This window comes from Excalfactoria chinensis, chromosome 1 (assembly GCF_039878825.1).
Source record: "Excalfactoria chinensis isolate bCotChi1 chromosome 1, bCotChi1.hap2, whole genome shotgun sequence".
In the NCBI taxonomy this organism is placed as follows: domain Eukaryota; kingdom Metazoa; phylum Chordata; class Aves; order Galliformes; family Phasianidae; genus Excalfactoria; species Excalfactoria chinensis.
The window spans coordinates 80,855,534-80,878,962 of NC_092825.1; the positions used below are offsets into that span (position 1 = coordinate 80,855,534).

A 23,429-nucleotide genomic window follows, 5' to 3' on the forward strand; every position below is an offset into this window, starting at 1 on the left:
CTGTATATGTCCTATCTGTTCAAGTCAATGAACTGTATAGGCAATATTTTCCTAGAAATGATGCTGTCACAGCAGCTGTGAAAGAGTGTGTCACGTGCCAATTTTTATGAGCACAACATTCCAGCTGTTGTTTATCACTAGCAAAAATGCCTAGCTAGTAGTGATGACTATGCTGAAAAACAGTGTTTTATAGCTTAGAATTAACTAGCTTAGAGTAATGGTGGCCATTCCCTGCCTGTACACACAGCAGCCACAGGGAGTTCTATGGCCAGAGTGGGCAGCCAGAGCCTGGTGCCACAGTTGGTGCAGGAGAGAGCAGAGGCAAGGCCCTGTCACTCTGCTGCTTCCAACAGTATTTGTTATCTATTTGCAGAGAACTCTTGTCATGGTATTCATGAGGCAAGAAGCCATGACTTCTGAGTCCCCTTCAGCCTCTCCATCCACACGAACTGACATAGCTATCCAAAGAGTTCTCCTAAGGGAACAAGTAGTCACCCAGGCCTCTGGCTTTAGGGTATGCCCAAATTTTTTGTTAGCAGCAGTGAGCACACCTGTGGCATCTGAGCCCAGGTGGGAGAACTGCTCAGCCTGAAAGAAGACAGAGCTTCAGGTGGAGGTGACTAATCTGAGGAGCAACAGGGAATTGGAGGAGGAGACAGACTGGCAGAATCATGCTCTGCCATCCTTGATATGGATATGTCAGCCAGCCACTACAAATAAAGGATCTCTTGCCCTCTGCCACCAGGCAGAAGGAGGGGATCTAAGAGATGAGGGAATGGAAGCGGGTTTCTGATTAGAGCAGCAGGAAAATCCATTTCCTGTGTACTTCACCCACACAAATGCCCCTATACTTCAAATATACTCAGCCTGACCCCCATATCACAACCCTGTCAGAACTCAAGAAGTGTTTGTATAACACTCTCAAATGTTGGGTTTGGATTTTGGGTGGTCCTGCATGGAGCCAGAACTTTGACTTGATGATGTGTCCTTTCCAACTCAGGATATTCTTTGATTCCATGATTGTTGTAAAGATAAAGATGATGCTGGTGCTTGCAAAACAGATGTAGATACATTCTTAATGTGGTACACAAATTTTTTTGTTCGTGCATTTTACACTGCTGAGTTGTATGGAGCTTAACAAGAGGTAAATGAAGATCAAAAAGCTCTTGTCATAAAAGGAAGAATACAAAAAGAATACTAAAATCACACAGAAAACATTAAAATTAGCACCTTCAAACAGTACTTGCAAATACATGTTATCAACTGCTAAAAGTTTTCAAAAATGTAAGCATCTTTGAAGCTAACTAGCATTGTGATTTTCTTAACACTCCCACTTTGGAAGACTTCCTGAGCTCCACATCTACTGCATGTTCATTAAATAATGTCAACAAAACAAATATTGTAATATAAGAGAACTTCTACTTAAAACAGAAGATTAATGAAAGCTGTACTCTAATAGAAATATCAGTAAAGTGATGAGACAAAACATAGAAAGTAAAAATCAAATAGTATTAAAACAAGGTGCCACTCTCCTATTAAAGCACAAAAGCCATATTTTACTTCTGTTTAGCCAACTTTAAATGAACATATTTCTTGTCATTAAACAACGTTTCTTCCAAATTATTCAAATACAAACAAAGGTAGAGCCAAGACCACTGCTATAAGATCAATAAAAGATCTATGGTGAAACAGTAAGATCTGTACTTCAACATGTAGGCACCTGACTAAATTTACTATCAAAACAGGTAAAGTCTTGTTAAGCACTAACTTAAGTAAAGAAGAAAACTTACTGCGCACTCAGAACTAATGCAGTGTTTTAATTTACACTGTCATTTTTCTTCAGCTGCGCTGGTTAACAACTTGCACAGCTTCAAGGTTGAAATATTACATTAAAACATTATCACTGCAAAAGCTGTTTTTTGTTATTTTACCTGTCACTAGCACAGTTACTTGTTGCTGTCCAGTCATGCTGAGGGTTGACTAGGATGCCCCAAGAGAGAAACACAGAAGTTGGTGTGAGAGTGCCAACTACCAGCTGCAGAGGCTTTTGATTCTTGTTCCGACCTAGGTAAGAAACATGTAATTCCAATTATAAGTCAGTTTATCTTGCATGACATAGGGGAAAGATTTTGCAGTTGGTTAGTCAAATACATGAAGACCTACTTCTGAATTTCAAGGGAAAGGGTCAACTGTTCTCTCTCAGCATTTCTAAAATATTGTCTAAAAATAGGGTTGGAGAGTGTCTCTGGTCTTTTTGTTGGCTTCTTATTGAAGCAATCAAAATATCTGAAAGAGACTGCTCCTTTTCTGAAGTTAGCTGAGCATTAATAGAGAAAAAAAGTTCAGTATGAAGTTCACAGAAAGGCAGGGAGGATACATCCAGAAATCAAGAGGAACAGAAATTGGGAGAGCGCTTAAAACAAACAGGTACTGGACACACAATCAAGCTGCAGAGGCAACAGAAAGAGGGGTTTTATTACTATTTTGACCTAGGAAGATACTGGGATTTTTCACTTCCAGACTTGTAGATTCAGGGTAAATCAAAAAGAAACAACACATCTTACTATTATTTTGTGGTCAGGAAAGATTAATTTACAAAACTTTCTAACATGCAGATTTTCTTTATGTCTCATTTTTTAGACTATGAAAACTTTTATGTTTATTTTTTAGATTATTAGTATGTATGTAACTAAGATTATTAGAAAGTTCCTCTTTCGGTGTGACAGAAAGAAATCTTGGCAGGGTTCCTACTAACACAACAGATGCGTCCATGGATAATTTACACTGTCAACAGCACTTTCCATCAAGAGTAAAATAAGATCAACAAAAATTCTTGTTGTTTTGAATTGTAGGCAGCTCTGAATTACTGTCTGTTTCTAGGACATTTTTGTTTTTTAACCACATACTAAATTCAAAACGCTTATATTTTGGGTGATACTTAGATTAAATTTGCTCTGATTGAAGAAGCACAACTATCACTCGTGTGGAAAAATAACTTTATTTACATGAAGCTTTTAAATACTTTCAGAAGTAAGATTTTCCAACAAATAGTTGGAAATGAAAAAATGATCTAGAGCAAGTATTTTGGACCTGATGTTAATGGACTGCTACAAGCCCAATCAGAACCTTAGTTGTATGAAAGAGGATGAATGAAAGGAAATTCATATATTCTTTCTATCATTTTTTCATACGTGAAATATCTAATTTATCTATAACTCCTCAAAATATACACATGACCACAAGTTCCCCAAAAGTTAAAGCTACTGAAACAGATTTCTTTTCATGCCTTTTGATCCCTAGTATATCTTCACTTAACAAACTCAATGAAATTCTGATCTGTACTTTCAACCAATGCATGGAGGTGCATTTAAGCATCTTAACTGATTTTTTTTTTTTTCCTGTAATACTCTAAATTTCAATTCTTGTTTGTAGAACCTTTTTACAAGAACTGTCTTCAAGGACTGTACAACCTTCACGTTTCCCACATATAGCATTCACACATCTCAGTAAGTCACCTACAGTTACAGACACTTTTTCAGAGAAAACCATGTAAAAACAGGATATTATCTTGCTAAAATTAGAAAGAGATGCAGTAGTGCTTAAATACCTGAACAAGATTTCTTGTTATTTGAAACACGTGCTGGTCTCACTGAAACCAAATACCGTGGCTCTGCATCTGTAAATGAAGAAAGAATTAGTATAGATTTAACATTTATTTGAGAAAGGGATTAACCTATAATTTATTATGAAAAACCTCAATATTCTATGAAGATTTGGTATGTTCTCCAATTTTAAGGGTCTCTAGGCACATTTTCTTCAAGGTTTACTCAAAAATCATTCAGAAATATTCTAGTCATTAGGAAGAATAACACATCAGACATCCCTGGATAAAACATCTTGCCATTCTTTTTGACCAAGAGTTAACAAATATGTGAACTTGGCAGGACATACATGTAACATTTCAAGCTGGATGTTATTTGGAAAGCAAAGGAGAAGGAAAGCTCAAATGAAAAGGAAAAACTTGAGAGATCCTCAAGCAGTTGCCATCTGCAAACTACTTTCAGCCTTTCCTATCTAAAAGCCAAGCACATGAGCAACCAAGATGGAACATACCAGTGGGATTTTGATGACCTAGTGAATGGTGTAATTAAATCCATAAAACACTCTTAAAATTATTCCATCAGAACTGAGAAATTCTACAAGGATACTGCATCCTAATTCTTAAATATACTTGCACACTATATGGATGCAATAACTTGTGGGGAAAAGCTATTTTTCTACTGCTTCCATCACTTCAGTATAACCAGATCTCTGTAGTGGCTGCTGATGCTGCCACAGCAGATCTTTCTCAAGCTGGTGATTCAGATATTGTCAAACACCTTTTCTAGTAGTGCTTAGCTACAAAAAAATCCCCTTCAAAATAGCCTCCATCATTAACTAATGGCAAATATTCTTGTGATGTCAGTAAAGTGTCAACATTTTGTTGACGCATTCTCCATTGTATTTTGTTTTTAAGCTTTTAGAACCATTTAACATCATGTTTCCTACTATTAATAACTTCTTTTAAAATTAATATATTGTTTCTGATTGCACATGTTCATTTAACTATTGTAAGCAGTTTATGAGTAAAGACGACTTATTGTAAAAGAGCAAGCAAAATACATCAGCAATCTAGCACAGTATACTCCCTTAGACTAATATTAAATTATTCAAGATTTTCATGGCTGTTTGGTTGCAGGGAACAACAATGTGTGACAAGTTTCATGCAGTATTCACATCAGACTTAGTCCTGTTTTATAAATATTTTACCAAAGACTTACTGTGAGATATAACTGTCAAATGCATGGATAGTTTTGGATACCCTCAATGAACATAAATTTGTTAATAACACGCAAGATCAAGAGACTAAATTTGTACAGAACTAACAAAGGGCTAAGTCTGACTGAAAACTTAGGGTAATCACGGTAAAAATAATATTGCATGCAAGAGGGGAGCAATAGTTAAATGATTTCCTTATTGAGTAAGTTTGTATCAGAAAACAGAGATAAATCACATCCTCCATACCTTCTGAAATTTATATTTACTATAATTTTAAAACCTGTTCTTTGTCTCACAGGAAACAAACAAACAAACATAAAAACCACTGCCAAATATTTTTTAAACCTTTACCAGAAAAAGCTGTCTCCATCTTTACTCCAGATTAAATTTATTTGCATCACTTCCCACAAAATGTTAGTCTGCTTTCTTGCGAAAAAGCTACCAGAACAGATCACATAGCCATAAAAGACACAAAACCCTGCCAAAGATAAGAATTTTCATATTTGGATTCAATTTTACCAGAATGACCTAAGTTTCCTCTAATGCACAGCAGAACTTCAGCCACTCTAAAGGATGCATGCAGTCACTGCTATCTGGGCGTCAGTTGTGGAACTGGAAATCTTTTGGAAATACTTCATATGAAATGAAGTAAACCAACTTTTACACAAACTCTGACACATTAGAGAGACATCTGATGCAGTCTGGAGGACATGAAGATACATGGCAAAAACTAACTTGACTGATACTATGCATATATCTTGTATACCCATGCTACATGCATACCTTAATTATTGTTTTTTCAATGGGCTTCAATTGCACCCCAAATACACATAACACAAGCATTGAAAGCAACTGCTCAGAACAGTGTGGATGAAAGAGTGTGTTTAAGGAAAAAAAAAAAGCAAAGAGAGAGAGTAACCCTAAAGTGCAATTATCCCTTCAAATAAAGAAAAATAAACATGTTTTAATATCTATAGAGGCATACAATTCTGCTAGAACCTATACAATTACTTAGAAACTTAGTGTGCTAAGACCTGGAACTAGAAATAAGTGACACTTCAAACTATTCTTAAATATTATATTTGTTAGCTTATACCTTAAAATAAATTTTAAAAAAATGTTTAAAAATAAAACCAACAAAGCTTGAGGTAATATTTCCTCATGCGACACATTCATGACTATTTGGGAGAACATCATAATTCTCACAAAGTGATGACTATGAGGACCGGTCCAAAAGTAATCTCTCCTAGTTTATTACATATACCTACAACATCAGAGGTGGATGCTGGTGGTATGGCTGTAGAGAGTGAATCTTCCACCAGTATTCCCCTACATTTTGTTGCTGTGTGACAGGTAGCAGCAGAGGGACAGGATGTCAAAATGGCATCTGATGTAAAAGTGAAAATGAAGCAGAGGTGTGTCACTGAATCCCTCCAGGCTGATGGTACCCAATGACATTCATGATACTGAATGTTGATGGAGACCAAACACTGGATGTGAGCACAGTGAGGCAGTGGATGGTGTGTTTCAGCAATGGCGACAGTGATGTGAAGACAAGTCAAGCTCTGGATGGCCATGTACAGCTGCCATATCCATGAAATGTAGAGTGTCTCAGTCAGCTCATCCACGTGAATGTATGGGTTATGACCAGGGAACAGTATACAGAGCTGAATATTGGCTTCAATGCATTGCAAATGACAGTGGCAACCTTGGAATATTGCAAAGCTTTCACCATGTGTGTCCCAGGAATTCTCAAAACAGGAACAGAAAAAACACTGTATGCAAGTTTGTCAGGACCTACTGAACCAAAACAAAGCTGAAAGTGACAAGTTCCTGGATCACAACACTAGCAGTGATGAGATGTGGTGTCAATACTATGGCCGGAGTCAAAAAAGCACTCCACAGAGTGACAAGATGTGAATTCTCTATTGAAGAAAACATTCAAGATGCAGCTCTCAGCGGGTATAGTGATGTGCACTGTCTCTGGGGAATGAAAAAGGACAATCTTTCCATATTTCCTGAAAAGGCTCAAATTTCCGTAGCCAGATCAGAGAATAAGACAATCTTTTCCTTGCAACATGATAACACCAGGTGTCAGACCATTTTGAATACCGCAGAACACACTGCCAATCTTGACCAGACTGTCCTACCACAACCACAGTATAGTCCAGCTTTGGTGCCTTCTGAATTCTTTACAGAACTCTGTGAACTTCAACAAGTTCAGTTTGAAATATGTTTACAAATTCAGTACCAAAATCTTCCAGGCTCCTTGCAGCTTAATGCCTTCTTGATGAGCTGATGCTAAAAGATGAATATTACAGATCTGTTTGTTTGAACCTGTATAGCACCCATTATTAAGGTTGGAGTGACAAACACTGTGGTTAACAGATTGTTTCAGCTGGCATGCAACCGTTTCTGTACAAACCCCTTGAAGCTGCAAATCAAAGTCCAAATATTGACAGGCTTAAGTCTTCAGTAGGAAAATGACCAGATGTGCCAGATGATTGCTAGTCAACAAATCCATGCTTAATTCTTAGTGTTATAATTCTCCAACTTTTTTTTATTATTATTATTTTAGTTTTGATAATTCATTTGGGTGGCTCCAGTATGTCATCAGTATTGCTCTTTCAAGTTTAAATACTCCCAGCTGAATAAAGCAGTGCCAGTTTGGAGCAAACTGCTACTCTCATAAAGTCATGTACATGTGAAAAAAATAACCTCTAACTTACAGACTAGAAGCACCAGGATTTGTTAAACACTAGGAATTCTATCTATGGCATTCAATACATACAGAACACACCTTCATATACATGCAATACATATTCTTAAATCTATCTAATTACTTTTAAGCACCACAGCTACTACAGCTCAATGAGCCATTCACCAGGTAAATGAAATACTTCTCTGAACAACTCCAGTGACTCAGTATTTTTTCATTCAGATAGCCTGTAAGACAAACACGCACACTATGCCTACCATTGTGTCTATGGAAGAAACATTCCAAAGACTGTTAAGTTGATAGAATTAAACCAGTACTTTGGCAACATTACCAAAAAAAAAAAAAAAAAAAAAAAAAAGCAACTGTTCAACTAAGATTCTGTGATATTCATGATAAAAAACAATTAAATAAAATTTATTACCCATCTGCATGGCCTAGAGAGACAACCAGCCTTGAGGAATACAATGAAAACATGTCACTAATATAAACTAATATAACAATTCTATATGCTCTGAGCTTTGCTTTCTAACCAGAGAAAGCAGGCAGTTAACGTGCATTGCAAAATGCTACCTAATTCTGCTTATGTCCAAGCATGCATGATTCCAAACATACACTTTTCATACAGCTCATGGTTAAGACCATACAGAAAAGTAGTTGAAAGCAAAACACTATGTAAGAATAAATTCACTAACAAACGCAAATTAGATTTTAATATGAAATGTTACAGTGTAGCTTTAGAATTCATATACCAGAAGACCAGGAAATAAATAAATAAATATATGTGTATATATATATTTAACTTCAGGATGTAACACAATAACAGGATATTAAGGCTTACAAAAATTTGACTATGGGACATTACAGGGAAAGGAGAATGGCAGACAAATCAAAGCATCAAAGCGTACTGTGGTGCAACAAGCACAGAAAAAGAAGAAAGAGGATAAAGAAGCTTTTGCAAATGAATCAGTAGTATGTTTGTCCAACTCAGGGTGCAGCTGCTCACCTCCACTGGATGCAGCTGACACTAGCAGTAAGAATCTGTTATCTGGATTTTTTTGGTTGTTTTTTCTAATATTACTAGATGTGACACACATAGCTAAGCAATGATCTAGCACACATCCCTGAATTACACTTTTTAAAATGTGTGCAAGGAGATACTAGAATTCTTCCCTTTTTGCATGCAAATTTCTTGCATAAATTATTACATTTGCTACAAAGCAGAATTGCTAGCACATTCTCCTCATCACTATACAGTCTGCTTCAAGTAAAGGAAAGGTGAAACAAAGTATGTTCCAACTCTCATCTGCTTCTTTGAAAACATTTTGTTCAGTTTTTAAGCTAATTGTAGTCCATTCTTAGAAAATGGTCTTAGAAATAAATATTTCTTTGTCTCTATCCAAGTTTTTGGGATCCTCCAACAGTAACAATACATTCAGGGAGACTGACTTTATTATCTTCCTAACCAAGTTAGATTAAACTTGCGCTAAATTCTCAAAGAAACATTCTTTGTGAGTCGTGAAGACTGAAGAGATTTAGATGAAAGTCTAAATAAAGCTCAGAATACTTGGATGGGTTCTTTTCACTTTGCTGATTAGTTTACCTGAATTTAAATTCTGATATCTTTTGACGTCATCCGTTTAACTTCCTTGACCAACAATAATGTCACTTACTATCATGTCAGCTTGTGAAGTACCATCAGCACCGAAGAAAACACATCTTGCATGCTGATTCTTCTTCATACTAAACTTTAATGCTACCTCATCATTATCATTTACATTTCATGTTAATTCAGACTGAGCTGTCTAGCAATACATAAAGCTGCTCAAGAGTTTAATGCCAGCAGGAGTTCATTAAAGTCCAGGAAACCCAATAGAACTCTTCTACATGCTATCTGCAGGCAGTTCCTGATTCATGGATAATATTACACAATTGCTGGCTCAGTTATTTAGTGTGAAGTTTAATGGGATGAAGTTCAATGAATCCAAGTTCAGGTACTGCATTTTGGCAACACTACAGTCTTGTGGCAGAGTGGTTGTAAGACTCTGCACAGAAAATGGACGTGGGGATGTTAGTTGATGCTTGGCTAAACATGAGCCAGCAGTGTGTCAATGTGGCCAACAAGGCCAATGGCATCCTGGCACATATCAGAAGTAGTATAGCCAGCAGGATGCAATCGACCAATTGTCCCTCTTGAATACTGTGTTCAGTTTTGGATCCCTCACTACAAGAAAGACACTGAGGACATGGAGGCTGTTTAGAGAAGGGCAACAAGGCTGGGTCTTGGAGCACAGATCTTATGGGAGCTGTGGGAACTGGGATTGTTCAGTCTGGAGAAGAGGCTCAGGGGAAATCTTATTGTTCTCTGTGACTCCTTGAAGGGAGGTTGTGACAAGGTGTAAATCAGCCTCTTTTCCCACTTAACTAGTGACAGAACTGGAGACAGTGGCCTCAAGTTGCACTCGAGGAGGTTCAGGTTGGATTTTAGGAAAAACTTATCTGAAAGAGAGGTCAGTTGTTGGAATGGGTTGCTCAGGGAAGTGAGTGAGCTACCATCCCTCAAAGTGTTCAAGAAAGTAGATGTGGTGCTAAGGAAAATGACTAGAGGGCAACACTGGTGGTAGGTGAATGGTCAGACTAGATGATCTTGGAGGTCTTTTGCAACCGTAATGATTCTATGATTCCATGTAAAAGGAAAGAAAAAAAAAACAAAACTATTTTAACAGAAGAACCACTCTAGGGAGGAGCTGAATATTTTAGTAGATGAACTGGGAATGGATGTCACACTTTCTACAAAGCCATACAATTTTCCTGGAAGTAAATTCTAAGAAAGATCATATTCTCATTTATTTCTTTCAAAATATATAAGCATACATCTGTGATTTCAGAAATTATTAAATCTTAATGACTTTGTGTTTAATGTTAACAGAATCAACCGAGGTTGGAAAGGATCTCCAAGATTACTTGGTCAAACATCCACCTACTACCAATATTTCTCCATTAAACCATGTCCCTTGACAATCTTAATACTATCAAGTCAAGATGCACTTCTCTAGATAGAGGAAATCCATTTTCCCGGATCTAGTCATGTTCTCACAAAATGGTATTCTAAAGGAACGCTCCCTATCCTGCTGGGAAAACAGACCTTCCAGTTACCACCAAATGCCCTTGAATATCCAATTCTAATCTTTATATTTCAGCAACTAAACCAGTTTAAAGTTGTGGTTAGCTTCAGTCTCTAAAGCTATTGGGAAAGGTCTTCTCTTTCCATGAACTACTAAAACTGGTGAGAACCAAACCTTAACATCTTTTCACCTTTGGAATTCACTGCTTCCATACTGTTCACAATGAGCTGCAACCAACCACTTTTCAGTGCAGCATGTACATTCCATCTGTTTTCTGTAAAAGTGGGATAAGCTGTAGCATGAGAGGATTGAAAGAGTTGTTGGCCTGAATGCAAACACCTTTCAATAAGCCTAACTCATTTTGCTGTGAGGAAAAATGTTTGGAACATACACTTTGCAGAGTGCACAGTGCCACTTGACTGGCTAGAATATCTAAAATGTAGAACAGAAAATATCTGTGGGGCTAAATTTAAAAAAGAAACAAACATCAACAACCAATCAAAACAAATAATGACAAAAACCCCTTGCTTTAATATGAGGATAGAATACCAGGCCAATTTCATCACTTGAGATGTGCCAGAAGTTCAAGAAGTCACCAAAGATGTTTCAACAATATGGCCTAGTAGTTCTTGCACCTTTGGAAAGTGTCTTGAGAATATTAACACTGCCCCCCTACAATATCTTGATGTTTCCAATATCCATATAAGGGAGTGTCTGAGTGACAGAATTAAACCTATCCATAGTTCCTAAAACTAAGAACCATCCTGAAATAAATTCAGCACCAGGTCCCTGAAATTATGGGAGGTGCTAGCAGTCACCAATGCCTTCTCTTTAACTCTGTTGCATGTCACTCTAAAACAGAGCCAAAGCACAACAAATGTTTCTTCTTTTAGCTCCAGTTCTATATTCATACAGTAGCACAGCCAATGCTGCTGTTTAGTGTTGTGTTTTGGATTAATGCAATGGGAAATACGTTGTGTTCTCTGCTTCCAAATTCCCATGAATAAATATACTAAGCACATAATATAACACTAAAACTTGTAACTAAAAGCAATACTTTTAACAAATATACTGTTAATTGCTTTAATCAAATGTTTTCAACTTAAAATATATACCCTTTACTGCTAGCACCTTTTATACCTTTCCTTTCAAAGATGACATTTTCTTCAAGTTGGAAATGTTAGTACGTAAAGCAGTACTAACATTGCAGAGTGCATTTTTAGTTATGAGACATTTAGAACTTACAATCAGGTTTAGTGCAACTAGAAAACTTACTGACAATTTTTATTAGCATGAGTGAATTGCATTTTTATTATTATTATTATTTTCTCCTTTAAAATAATTAAGAGAGTATTACTCATCACTTGTGCCTTTCTCTGTCAGGATATGCTAAGGAAAATGTTTTAGTTTCAATAGAGGGGGTACATATAATGGATTTTCTCATCTTTAGAGTCTTGTTCAACATCTTTAGCAATGATGAGGGTAATACAAGACCCTGAATTCATTCCAGACTAGGGAAGATTAAAGAAAGCAATAGGAAAATTCTCAGACATTAGATTTTTTTATAATGTAAAATTCTAATAAATCTATGTTTTGTAATTTTTAAGACAATTGTAACTGTCTCAGTTTTCCTGTTTTCCTATTCTATCAATACTGACAATCCAGAGTTAAAAAGACAGCCTAACTTACTCTTTCTGTCCTATCCCAATCAGCAAGATACAAAATTTCCAATGTATTTTCAACTCTTCCATACAACAACTTATGGAGTTCTATTTGTAACTTCCAACACAGAAAGTACAGGTCATTTTGCAACGTGTACAACTAGAACATGCCCCTACAAGCAAATGCATCATTTTGATATAAACATTTCCTGCAAAGGGAATCAATCACACAATATGTAAAATTGTTTTATTGCTGCTTTTTTGCTATGATAAAAACATAAACATCTTCCACATAGGTAACTGCAGATTTAGGCAAACTGTCTTGTATCATCTCTAATGCAGCCAATAGAATACATTTATTTAGCATTAAAAATTCTCACAAGCGAAAACCCTCAAGTATCAATAACAAGCTCTTCCAAGCAAGAACTTATTTATTCTGCTTAAAGGTACACTGTTACCTGAAATTCTTCCCAGTGTAACCTTAAACACACACAAAAAAAGCCAAAGTAGTACTCCAATAAAAACACAAATTAAGAAACCCAAAGATTCATAATTTCATTTGTCTCTATCCACACCATGACAACAGTAGCATGGAAAGGAATAATACTTTACCAAGTTCATTTATGTAGGTGTTTCCTTCTGAAGGTAAAGGAATGTACTGATTAGAGAAGAAGCTGCTTCCATAACCCAGGACAAAACCTTGAAGTTTGGTGTTTTGGCTTGGTCGAAGATACCTCATGCAAACAGTGTCATCTGTTGCATTGATCTGAACTTTCAGACTCTGTCTTTTCACTACAGAAAGAAAAAAAAGGAGAAGAACAAAATGTACTCTCTTGTAAATATGTATTTAGTAACAGAATATGACATTATAGCAACATAAGACCATTCAGTTTGTTAGGTGCAAGCAACCAAACAATTGTTTGAAGGCGGAGTCTCACGGCAACTCAGTGTATTTCAGAAAGCAAGCTGTTATATTAAATTGTGGCTTCCAACATGTCTACTTTTTCCCCCTCATTAATTTAGTAATATTATTAGCAGTTTCTTCTACAGCTGTAATAGTAGAAGAGTATGTGAAGTAACGAGAAAAATCTTTTCCTTCAAATAGAGGAGTTATAGCAATACTTTAGGATCCAGACATAACAAAATGGCAAGTCAGGAGATCATTCTCTTTTGTTATCAAAATAAAATAAAATGAAACATTAAATTGTAAGAATGCTATAGCATTAAGACATACTGCAAAATTAGAGGATGAGTGGTAACTGAATAAAAACGCTACAGCAGTTATTTATTTTCAGTTGTGTTCAGAAGGAAATGTAATTTTCTAGTTGGAAGTAAACTAGATCACACAGAAAAACACAAATACATCAATCATAATTTCCAAGAAACATTTTAAAGCACTGAATGTTTTGAATGTTTATGAAATTTTCATAAAGTCATTTTACTTCAGGAGCTAAAATTTGAAGAAAAACAATGAGAGATGTTTGACTTGTCATTACACAAGAGGGTAGAGCACTAACTTCTTTCTCTCTTCTGACATATCCCTCCTCCTTTCTCTCTTCTTTCCAGAGGTAAATGCAGACTGATAGTCAACATTTCTTCAGACAAATACATACTGGTTCTCAGGAATCACTCCACTACCCTTCATCTGGAGAGTACGACTGGAGTCACTGAGAGGCCACAGTCCCCAGTTTTTGAAATGATTTAGTAGTAGCGATGAGTACCTGAAGTTGTCTGCAAGCTGGCTGAAAAGACCTAAACCAGTCTCTTCATGCCCCTTTCCTTTATACAAAGGATACAAGCAAAACTGATGGAAAACATTTGTCATCAATTATACCCTTTATCTGAAGAGTGATCAAGTAAATGCACTCAGGAAAAAAAAGCCAGGAAGCCATCCCAATTCTTCAGAGGCTACTTTGCCATATCCCAGGAAATGACAGTAGTTTGAGACACCTCAACTCTCTGCCATTATCAGTGGTAAGGCACCATCCTGCGGAAAAGGGTGGTGGTTCCTTCCTCATCTGGGAAACAAATTCTTTTATCATCACACTGCAAGTATATAAAAATATTATCAGCAATTTTGTTATAAAAAATATTATCAGCATGCTCTCAGACATAGGGTCCTGTGTGGAGCCAAGAGCTGGGCTTGGTGGTCTTTGTGGGTCTCTTCCAATTGAGGATGTTTTAAAAAACTATTGTATACTTAAAACGAAAATAGATCGTCAGCTAATTTTTTAAATAATCCTTTTTTCTTTTCTTATTAAAATTTTTAATACAGAAGTCTATATATCTCATGTTTGAATGAAACACTATGAGCCTTCCTTCCTTTTTAGACACAAATGTTTAACAAAGACTATCCTTTCATATATGCTTCCCTCTCTGCGGTAAGATACTATAAAATGGAAGTTAGGTGAATACTTAATTTTAATAAATGTAATTTGTTACCAATCAGAGGCAATAATCCTAAACTTTGATGCCATGTAGATGACTTGGAAGTCTGTTGGTGTTCCTTCGTGGTTTCTGCTGTTTGGAATGTTGTTGCTATCCAAAGTTGCATGTCTCCAGTGCCTTCATATGGTGATCATAGAATCATATAATCAACAAAGTTGAAAAAAACCTACAAGGTCATCCAGTCCAATTGTCCACCTACCACCAATAGTTCTCACTAAACCAGGTCCCTCAGTACAACACCTAAATGTTCCTTAAGCACCTCCAGGTTTGGTGACTCCACCTTGCCCCTTGGCAGACCATTCCAGCCCCTGACCACTCTTTCAGAGTAGTATTTCCTAACAGCCAACCTGAATTTCCCAAGGCACAACTTGAGGCCATTCCTTCTAGTCCTATCAGTAGTAATATGAGAGAAGAGGCTGAACCCCAGCTCACTACCCCTGAGGTAGTCATAGAGAGTGATAAGGTCTCCCCTGAGCCTCCTCTCTTCAAGACTAAACAATCTCAGCTACCTTAGCCGCCCCTCATAAGACCTGTGCCCCAGACCCCTCACCAGTTTAGTCATCCTTCTCTGGACATGCTCTAGGTCTTCAGTGGCTTTTCTTGTAGTGAGGAGCCCAAAACTGAACAGAGTACTAAAGGTGTGGCCTCACCAGAGCTGAGTACAGAGGAATTATCCCTTCCTTGCTCCTAGTTGGTTGCACTACTTCTGATACAAGCCAAGATGCCACTGTACTTTTGTTAGCCATGTGGACACACTGCTGGCAAAAGTTCGGCTTAGGGTGGACCAATACATCCAGACCCATTTCTTCTACATAGTCTTCCAGCCTCTCTGCCCCAAGCCTGTATGTTGCCTGGGGTTTTGTGGACAAAGCACAGGACCCAGCACTTCGTCTTGTTGAACTTCATCCCACTGGCCTCAGCCCAATTACACAAGTACTGCACTTCAGGTGACTATACTACATTCTCTTCAACAAACTCTGGTAGCTGCCATAGGCTGACTAGTTCTTGGATGTGCTCAGATGGAAATGCAACCACAGCCAATGCTGAAAAGTCTTGCTATCAGATGTCAAAACAGTACAGAACTACAAACTGAACATTTCAGAGGAAATCCATGGCAACTTGTATGTTACTATACAAACAACTTCTACATGATATCTTCCTCCTTTCTTCCTCTTCCTCCTTAATGATGCACAGTATAAAGTTACTTTACAGATCAAAATAAACAAGGAGGAAAAGCAAAAAAACCAACTCTTAGTTTGAAGCAACTTCTTGCATTCCATCTTACTGATCTTGAATCCCAATTTACAGACTCATTTAACAGCCCAAGTTGGAAGAAATCTTGAAAATCCTAATTTTTATTGCTACCTGAATATTAGTCAACTCATACTAAATGACCCTAAGAAGGTCAGTGAGAGACTTAGTCATTGGATTGGACCAGGGAACCTGCCAAGAAGCAAACCAGCCTTCATGCCTGCTGACAGCTTAGTCCTCTAGTATCTTTCCAGAAACCCTTACCTTGTTCCAGCTCTTCATTTTTGTGCCTACCTGTGTACAGTCTACTTAGAATCATGCTCTAAGAATATAAACGCAGAAGACCATGAAGAAACCTTCTGTGAGGAATGCCCATTTAGTCACTTGTGATCCAAGAATAGCTGAGAGAGATACACAGAGAGGCCTATGTAGCCAGAAGAGAGCACAGAGAAGCACAGGCATAGCTGGCTTGAAGGCAACAGCTAGGTGAATGGAGATTACTCTTGGGATCACATTAGCAGAACAGGTTTCATTTGTGTTGATTTTAAGGTACTTTAAACAAGTAACAGAAGTATTCTTATTTTGAGTAATTTAATCTCCATCTTGGCCACCACTCAGGTAAACAATCATACTGCGGTATGAATGAATTTGATTTTGAGAAAATACCTCTGATGCATCATGATTCTGGAATATCTTTCTTCTTTCCCCTCCCCTTGTCTCCCTGGTAAAAGAGTAGAATGATAAACCAGATTCCCTTAAATTCCAACACAAAGAGATTTTAGAAACATCTTGCAAACAGAAAAGAACACTGTCAGGCACAGAGCAAAGCAAGGTCGCAATTTTCTGACTTATATTCTGTTGTGTCTGGTTTTGGCATGCAATATTGCAACTCTGATGTTAACTATTTGAATTTGTAGAGTAATTCAACTTTAGGCCATCACTAAATGGAAGATCCTGAGATCCTCAGCTACATCTGAAATACAGTCTTTCCCTCAAGGCCCACCAAGAAAAATTCCATACTGATCCGCAAGTATTCTTTTCAACAAAATTCTAGTGGTGGCCCATAGCAGTATGAAAAACAGCAAACAGCATAACAGAAGTAAAAGCACAATATTAACTGTATCAAACTTCAGAGGCATTTCACTGTTAGAGAGAACTCTAGGTGAAAGGATGCTTCACCTAAAAGAGGAAATGATTTTGAGACAGCCCAGTGAAAACTACTATATCATAAGGAAACCAACCACTCTTAACTCCTCAAAAGGAAGAAAATAGCTGCAAATCGCTGGAAGAATCCAGCTGAGAGTACTGTGTAGATGGGGGAAAAAATAAAAGCAGTCATGAACAGGCAACAGGAGCCTATTTAATGCCTTTAAAATGCAAAAGCAGATTTAAAAAACAAAACAAAAAAGAAAAACACAAAACAATGTGTGAAATATTTAGCTGGACATTACTTGGATTTAGATTTAATGCCAATTATATGAAGTATTGTCTTTTTCTCATACCTTTAATTAAGAACGGAGTAACAGGGAGGGAGCTGAATTCAGAAGTGCTGGTACCACATCCTGCTCTCAGCAGATAGCTCTAGCATACTGCTACAGGAAGAACAGAGAGCTCTAATTTTCAATTTCTACTTTCACAGCACATGTCCAGTCAAAGACCTTTGTATATTATAACATCCCACTAAGAAATCTCAGCTGCAAAGTAGTTTGTAAAGGTAAAATAGTAACAGGTAATTATTAGAAACAGATTTTTGGTAATTCCATTGCTATTTAAAAGCTGGTGAGAAGTAAGGAGATAAATACAGAACTGATCACTGGGCTAGTTGCATTAAAATTGTATTTGTTTAGTAGTTTTCTGTTGGGGACAGCAGTTTTTCCAACACATAAAAGCAAGTAAAACTAAGAGGTTTTTTTCCCCTCAACAATTTGGTTTCAGCAACACAGAACTGAATGCTGCAGAATTCTGTGTCCCATGAATGTACTGCATCCTTACAGTACTGCTGATAATAGCTGTGCAGTTAACACAAAGCCAACTGGTTTGATTTTCAACTGTTTCAAGAAATGTGACAAAAATCGGATGATGTGTTGACTGGAATTTGAATTAACTGTCTCTTTTCTGTTTCTATCCCATACCAAAACTGTATCTTCGGCACATCAAATAAACTGTCTTCAGCTGAAGAGCATTCTATTTCTCTCTCTAGCTTAAGAAGATACATCAACAGCTGGTTGAAAATTCATTAATTAAATAATTTAATTTGTTAAGTAACAAACACATTCAGAAGTAAACCTGATGAGTCAATAAAGCAACAAGCTTGAAGTAGAAATGGAAATAGTAGCTATTTTTTATTTTGAAATAAATGCATCTAGCACCTTACATTTTGAACTATCTATTCACCTGCTTCACTAGCAAAAACACTGGTGGGAGAAGACGCTATACTTGCACTTACTCTGCAACTCTAGTGGTGAACTGAATGTGTATGTGGCCTCTTGTGAACATATGCAATCTTGTTTTTCATTTTTATCCACAGAGCTAAAAGCCATGAACTCTGCCCTACAAAAGGGTGAATACAGCTGTACTGTATTACAGCAAATTTGGCTTCATCATCAGAATTCCTTTTGCCTTACATTGAAGCTGTTTATTTTTCTCTATTTCAAAGATTTTAGAGGGCATGAATGAAAGACCTAGTGATGCCTCTGTAAGTGCTAGACAAATGAAGCATGCCATAAGAAAATATATTAGCACCATCTATTTGTGAGAACCATCTCACTTATTACTTCCAAATTGTTCACAGCAGTGCTTTCATTTTCCAAATCTGGTGCCATATATACCACCAGCCAAGACTGCAACGATAATCTAACAGCATGCAGCTTTTATTTTTGCTATTTTATATTTTTGTTTTTTCTTTGGCTCCCAAACATGGAGAAATATTGGTTGCTTGGCTCAAAATCAAACATAGCTTGAAAAGGGAAAAGTTTAAAAATAGATCTGTTTCTCTCCAGTAGAATTAACAAGAGGCACTCCTAAGCCACAACCACAGAACACTGTAATAACTTAGGATGGAAAGGACTTCAGCACCCCCAGCTCAATGCAGACCTAATCAGATCAGTTTGCCCAGGGCTATGTCCAGCTGAGACTTGAAGACCTCTAAGGACAAAGTTTGCAGAATGTTTCTGGGCAACTTGCTCCAGTATTTACCACTCTTGCAGTAAGAATAAGAATAATAGTAAAAATAAATAAATCTTAATGTCTAGCTGGGATTTCCCATGCTCCAGCTTGTGCCCATTGCCTTCCATCATACTGCTGTGCAAAGACTTTCTTGGTTTTCTTTACATCCTCTAGCCAAGTAGCTGTGGACAATGTTAAATTATCTTTCCCCTCACAGATTATATACAAATAATATAATTGCTTACAGAGACAAAATCCAAATTAACGATGAAAATGGGTGCCATATAGACCCTTAAAAAAAGTTAGAAACAATTTCTTATTAAAAGTGGACAAGTTAAAAGCATTGTACATGGTTTTGTCTTTGCAACTTAAGTTCCCCAATGAAATGATGTTATTATATCAACACTGTACACTAGCTTAGCAGTACTTCAGAAAAAGGTTGAGTCAACACTCATTATTTTAACTTTTCTAAACACACTTATGCAGATTTCTTTGCAAAAGCAACCCAGCTCATATGCTTTCAACTTTGGCTTGTAGGATCTCTCCACTCAGGCAGATAAGAAAACAGATGAACAAAAGCAATGTTATTCTTACCTATAAAGCTACATTTATTACACAAAGATCTACTGGGACATTTTGAGAGATGAGTCATGAAAAAGTTTCAAACTATAATTCTTGTTGAAGTCCTAGCACTCTGTGTCATTTTCTCCAGTCCCCAGTCAATTGGCTCTGTTCATTTCAGTGACATTCTGCTGGTTCAAGAAATAAATTGCGGAGCAATTCTCACTTCATTTTGAAATGCTACTTTTTTGCTTACAGCGGCATGGTTTAATACATAAATGACATGCATTTCCCATTTTAACTATGGTGCTTAAAAGGTAGAATAAATAAATCTTGTTATCTTAAGGCTTATTATTATGGCCTATTTCTTTATTGGTAACCAGAAACTAGTAATCAATTCAGGTTGTTAAGTTGTGAAGGTGCAATAATTTAAAAACAGGGAGAATGCAATGCAAAACAAAACAAAACAAAAACAAACAATAAACAACAGCAACAAAAAGACTTCACTGAAGAAGGATCCAGACAACTTAAATTCTGTCTAACTCCTGATATTTGGCACATGAGGAGCTAAGAAGTTTCTGAAAAGGTAAGTGATAAAGAGGAAGTCAACTTAAATCAGTCAGTAGAAAATACACAATTGTAATTAAGTTTGTCTAGGAAATGTAGTAAAATAGGCCGTAGCAAGATAACTTCAAGTAATAAAAAGAATATAACATCACACTCCATTCTGCATTTTCTAGCTTCTCTCGTTGCTGAAACAATTTTTTCAGCTAGTACAACCACAGTACAAATGGTTGGTCCTTGTACTTGATTTTGGAAATTGCTACTAGAGTAGTACTTTCTACTCCAGAATAATCGGTTTTGGGGTCAATCATGCATTTCTTCAAAGTTCCATTTCCATCATTTTACTGTCTCCTTTGCAAGGATCCTTACTCATTTTAGTTTAAAATTATTTTTTTATTGGACTAGGAGCTGTAACTATCCTTGTTTTTGAGGTATAAAGCTGAAAAGAATCTGGACTTAAATTTGAAATTCCATGTCAGGGGTTCAGCCCCAGCGCTTTCACCCTGCAGCCCATTTCCCTTTATTTGTGAAAATCACATAGTAAACAATATTGGAAAAAAAAAAAAAAACAAACACACAAACACTTGTTTGAGAATAACCAAGTCTGCAGCTCTGGTGGAAACAGGAATGGGAGTAAAACTTCTGAATAATTCCTTAGTCAGAGGCCTGACAACCACATGATACCACTCTATTTTTTCTTTTAAACCTTAGGAAGTCCCACTCATTCAATTTCTCAGTCTGTAAACATATTTCTGTTTAAAGGCAAAATTTATTTAATCTAAATGTTTAGCACACAAAATTCATCGTTCGAAAATTTAACATTTTTAACAGTTAAGGACAGAACAAAGACTGTCTGTCACCTTTAGTGGATAGTCCTCCCTGAATATCCTTAATGTTGAACCATTTTCAACAGGCATTATTTAGAATCAATAGCATAAAGATAACAAAACTTAAAAGGTCTTTATTTGTCTGTGGGAAAATGAACAAAACAAGAACTTCTACCTTTTTAATGAACCTCAAACCCTTCTTTCAATTTAGATCCATTTTCAGGCACAAACTGGAACATAGGAAGTTCCATCTGAACATGAGAAACTACTACTTTACTGCGAGAGTGACAGAGCACTGGAACAGGCTGTCCAGAGAGGCTGTGGAGTTTCTTTCTCTTCAGATATTCAACATCTTCCTGGATGCCCACCTGTGTGACCTGCTATAGAGCACCTACTTCAGGAGTGGGGTTGGATTGGATAATCTCCACAGGTCCCTTCCAACCACTACAACTCTGATTCCGGATCATTTAATCATACTGGGATAGAGGTTGATTTGGACTTCTTAATATGATCTCCAGAGTACTGATCCTCTGATTTTATTCTCAGAACTAGATGTTTGTTGTTTTTTTTTTCCATACTGGCCTGGTGTGTCTTTTTGGGCTGATGCAACTCCACCTAGACAGAGCTGACGAGACAGTGCCTGCATCTTGCCCAAAAAAGCTGGTCTTTCCCATCCTGGCTCCTCTCCTGTCCAGGAAATCAGGTCCAAGGCATCTCCACCCAGGCTAAAACTGCATCTTTGCCAAATAACCCAACAGATTCTGCATAAACTCAACAAGGAGTGCAGAACAACGTTATGTATGTACCATGAATCCTCAAGAAGTGCTACCCTCTCCAACTAATAGCCTATTTCCTATCTCGCAGTTACAGATATTGAAGATCCAGTAAAATTGGTTATCTTCAGTAAATAGATAAGACAAATAGAAGCACCAGGGAGAGGCAAGTTTCCTCTGTCAAGTAAGAACAGAAAAATATCACACTACGTTTGCTTGAGGAACGGCAGAAAAGAGCATCCAAGAGATGAACTCTTCAGCCTAATCTCAATTATCAAAAACATATAGAACAAATGGTCAGATCTCAGCACATAGAAAACAAAGAGTAGATTCAGAAGAACCAGCACAAATTTACCATGGCCAGACTGTGTGTGACCAAACCTGCTGCCTTCTGTAATGTTATTACTGGCTTTGCGCACAAAGTAAAAGTAGCACATAACATTTTCTTTGACTTAACAAAGCTTTAGACACAATCTCCACAAGCATTCTTGCATCCAAACTGAAGAAGAAAAGGCTGCATGGGTAGAGCGTAAGGTGGATGGAAAACCATGTTCAAAGAGTAGCAGCCAGTGGTTAAAAGTCCAAAGCCCTTCCTTGATATTCTTTCTGGTTCTCAAGCAATATTCACAGCAGTACCTAAATTAATTTCAGTGGAGGAGAATGCTTTCTGATTTGAGTACACTTAGCCCAGATAACATAATAAGATGGGTTACACATAATGATCTGCTTCCAAATTTAAGAGACTAACTAGCTTGAAACAATCAGAAACAGGTGTCCACCACAAGGCGGACATTGCTGCACTTCTGACACATCTATGCATCCAGAAGGTTTGTTCCTCTGTGTAGTTTTAATATGCCAGTGCTCTTTTGCTTACCTCTTGGGAAACACAATACAGTCAGTAGCCTTTGTCACAAGTTCTTAAAAGAACTAATAAAAGGTATCTGAAATCAGATATATATCAATAGAAGCAGGTTTTTAATTACAAAGGGATTTAATGTTCTATTTCTTTTAGAAACAGCTAGAAAAATAACAATTTGTCTGTTACATTGAAATTATGTGTTTGGAGACCAGATCCATGGCAGCATAAGACATTTAACAATTCTTAAACTTATGCAATTTTATAAAAATATCCTTCCTAATTTAGTACTGCCTAATAAGAATTATTTTCTATTTATAAATTGTTCATTATGCTGTGCAAAACTGAAAAAAACAAAACACCTCTCTATAATAACATGTAGCACATGAGGAAAACTGAAAGGTATCATACATTCTCAGAAGTCACGATGACACTAAAATTCCAATATTGCAACCATTCCATGATCATGCTAAGTATCTGAATTCACTGCTGGAAGTCTTATAAAATGTAAGATACATAGGACTTCAAATACTGCACATATTAGCAGCTTTGGATATGTAGTTGGCAATGGCAATATTCTTTAAAATTGTATTAAGTTCCCTATTTTTCAGATATAGGCAGCTGATAAAGCAATTAAATATCTGAAGCGTGCTGTCTGTTTTGT

General features: G+C 36.8%; 1 protein-coding gene across 1 annotated transcript in view; it reads right to left on the minus strand.

The window, feature by feature from the left end:
* Positions 1 to 23,429, minus strand: part of ABI3BP (ABI family member 3 binding protein) — a 128,513-nt gene that overhangs the window by 94,789 nt on the left and 10,295 nt on the right. Inside the window, exons 2-4 of the mRNA XM_072337308.1 lie at positions 12,933 to 13,112; positions 3,608 to 3,676; positions 1,932 to 2,064 (exon numbers count right to left, since the gene is read on the minus strand). Coding sequence (XP_072193409.1) covers positions 1,932 to 2,064; positions 3,608 to 3,676; positions 12,933 to 13,112 — 382 coding nt within the window. The remainder of the gene's footprint in view (positions 1 to 1,931; positions 2,065 to 3,607; positions 3,677 to 12,932; positions 13,113 to 23,429) is intronic.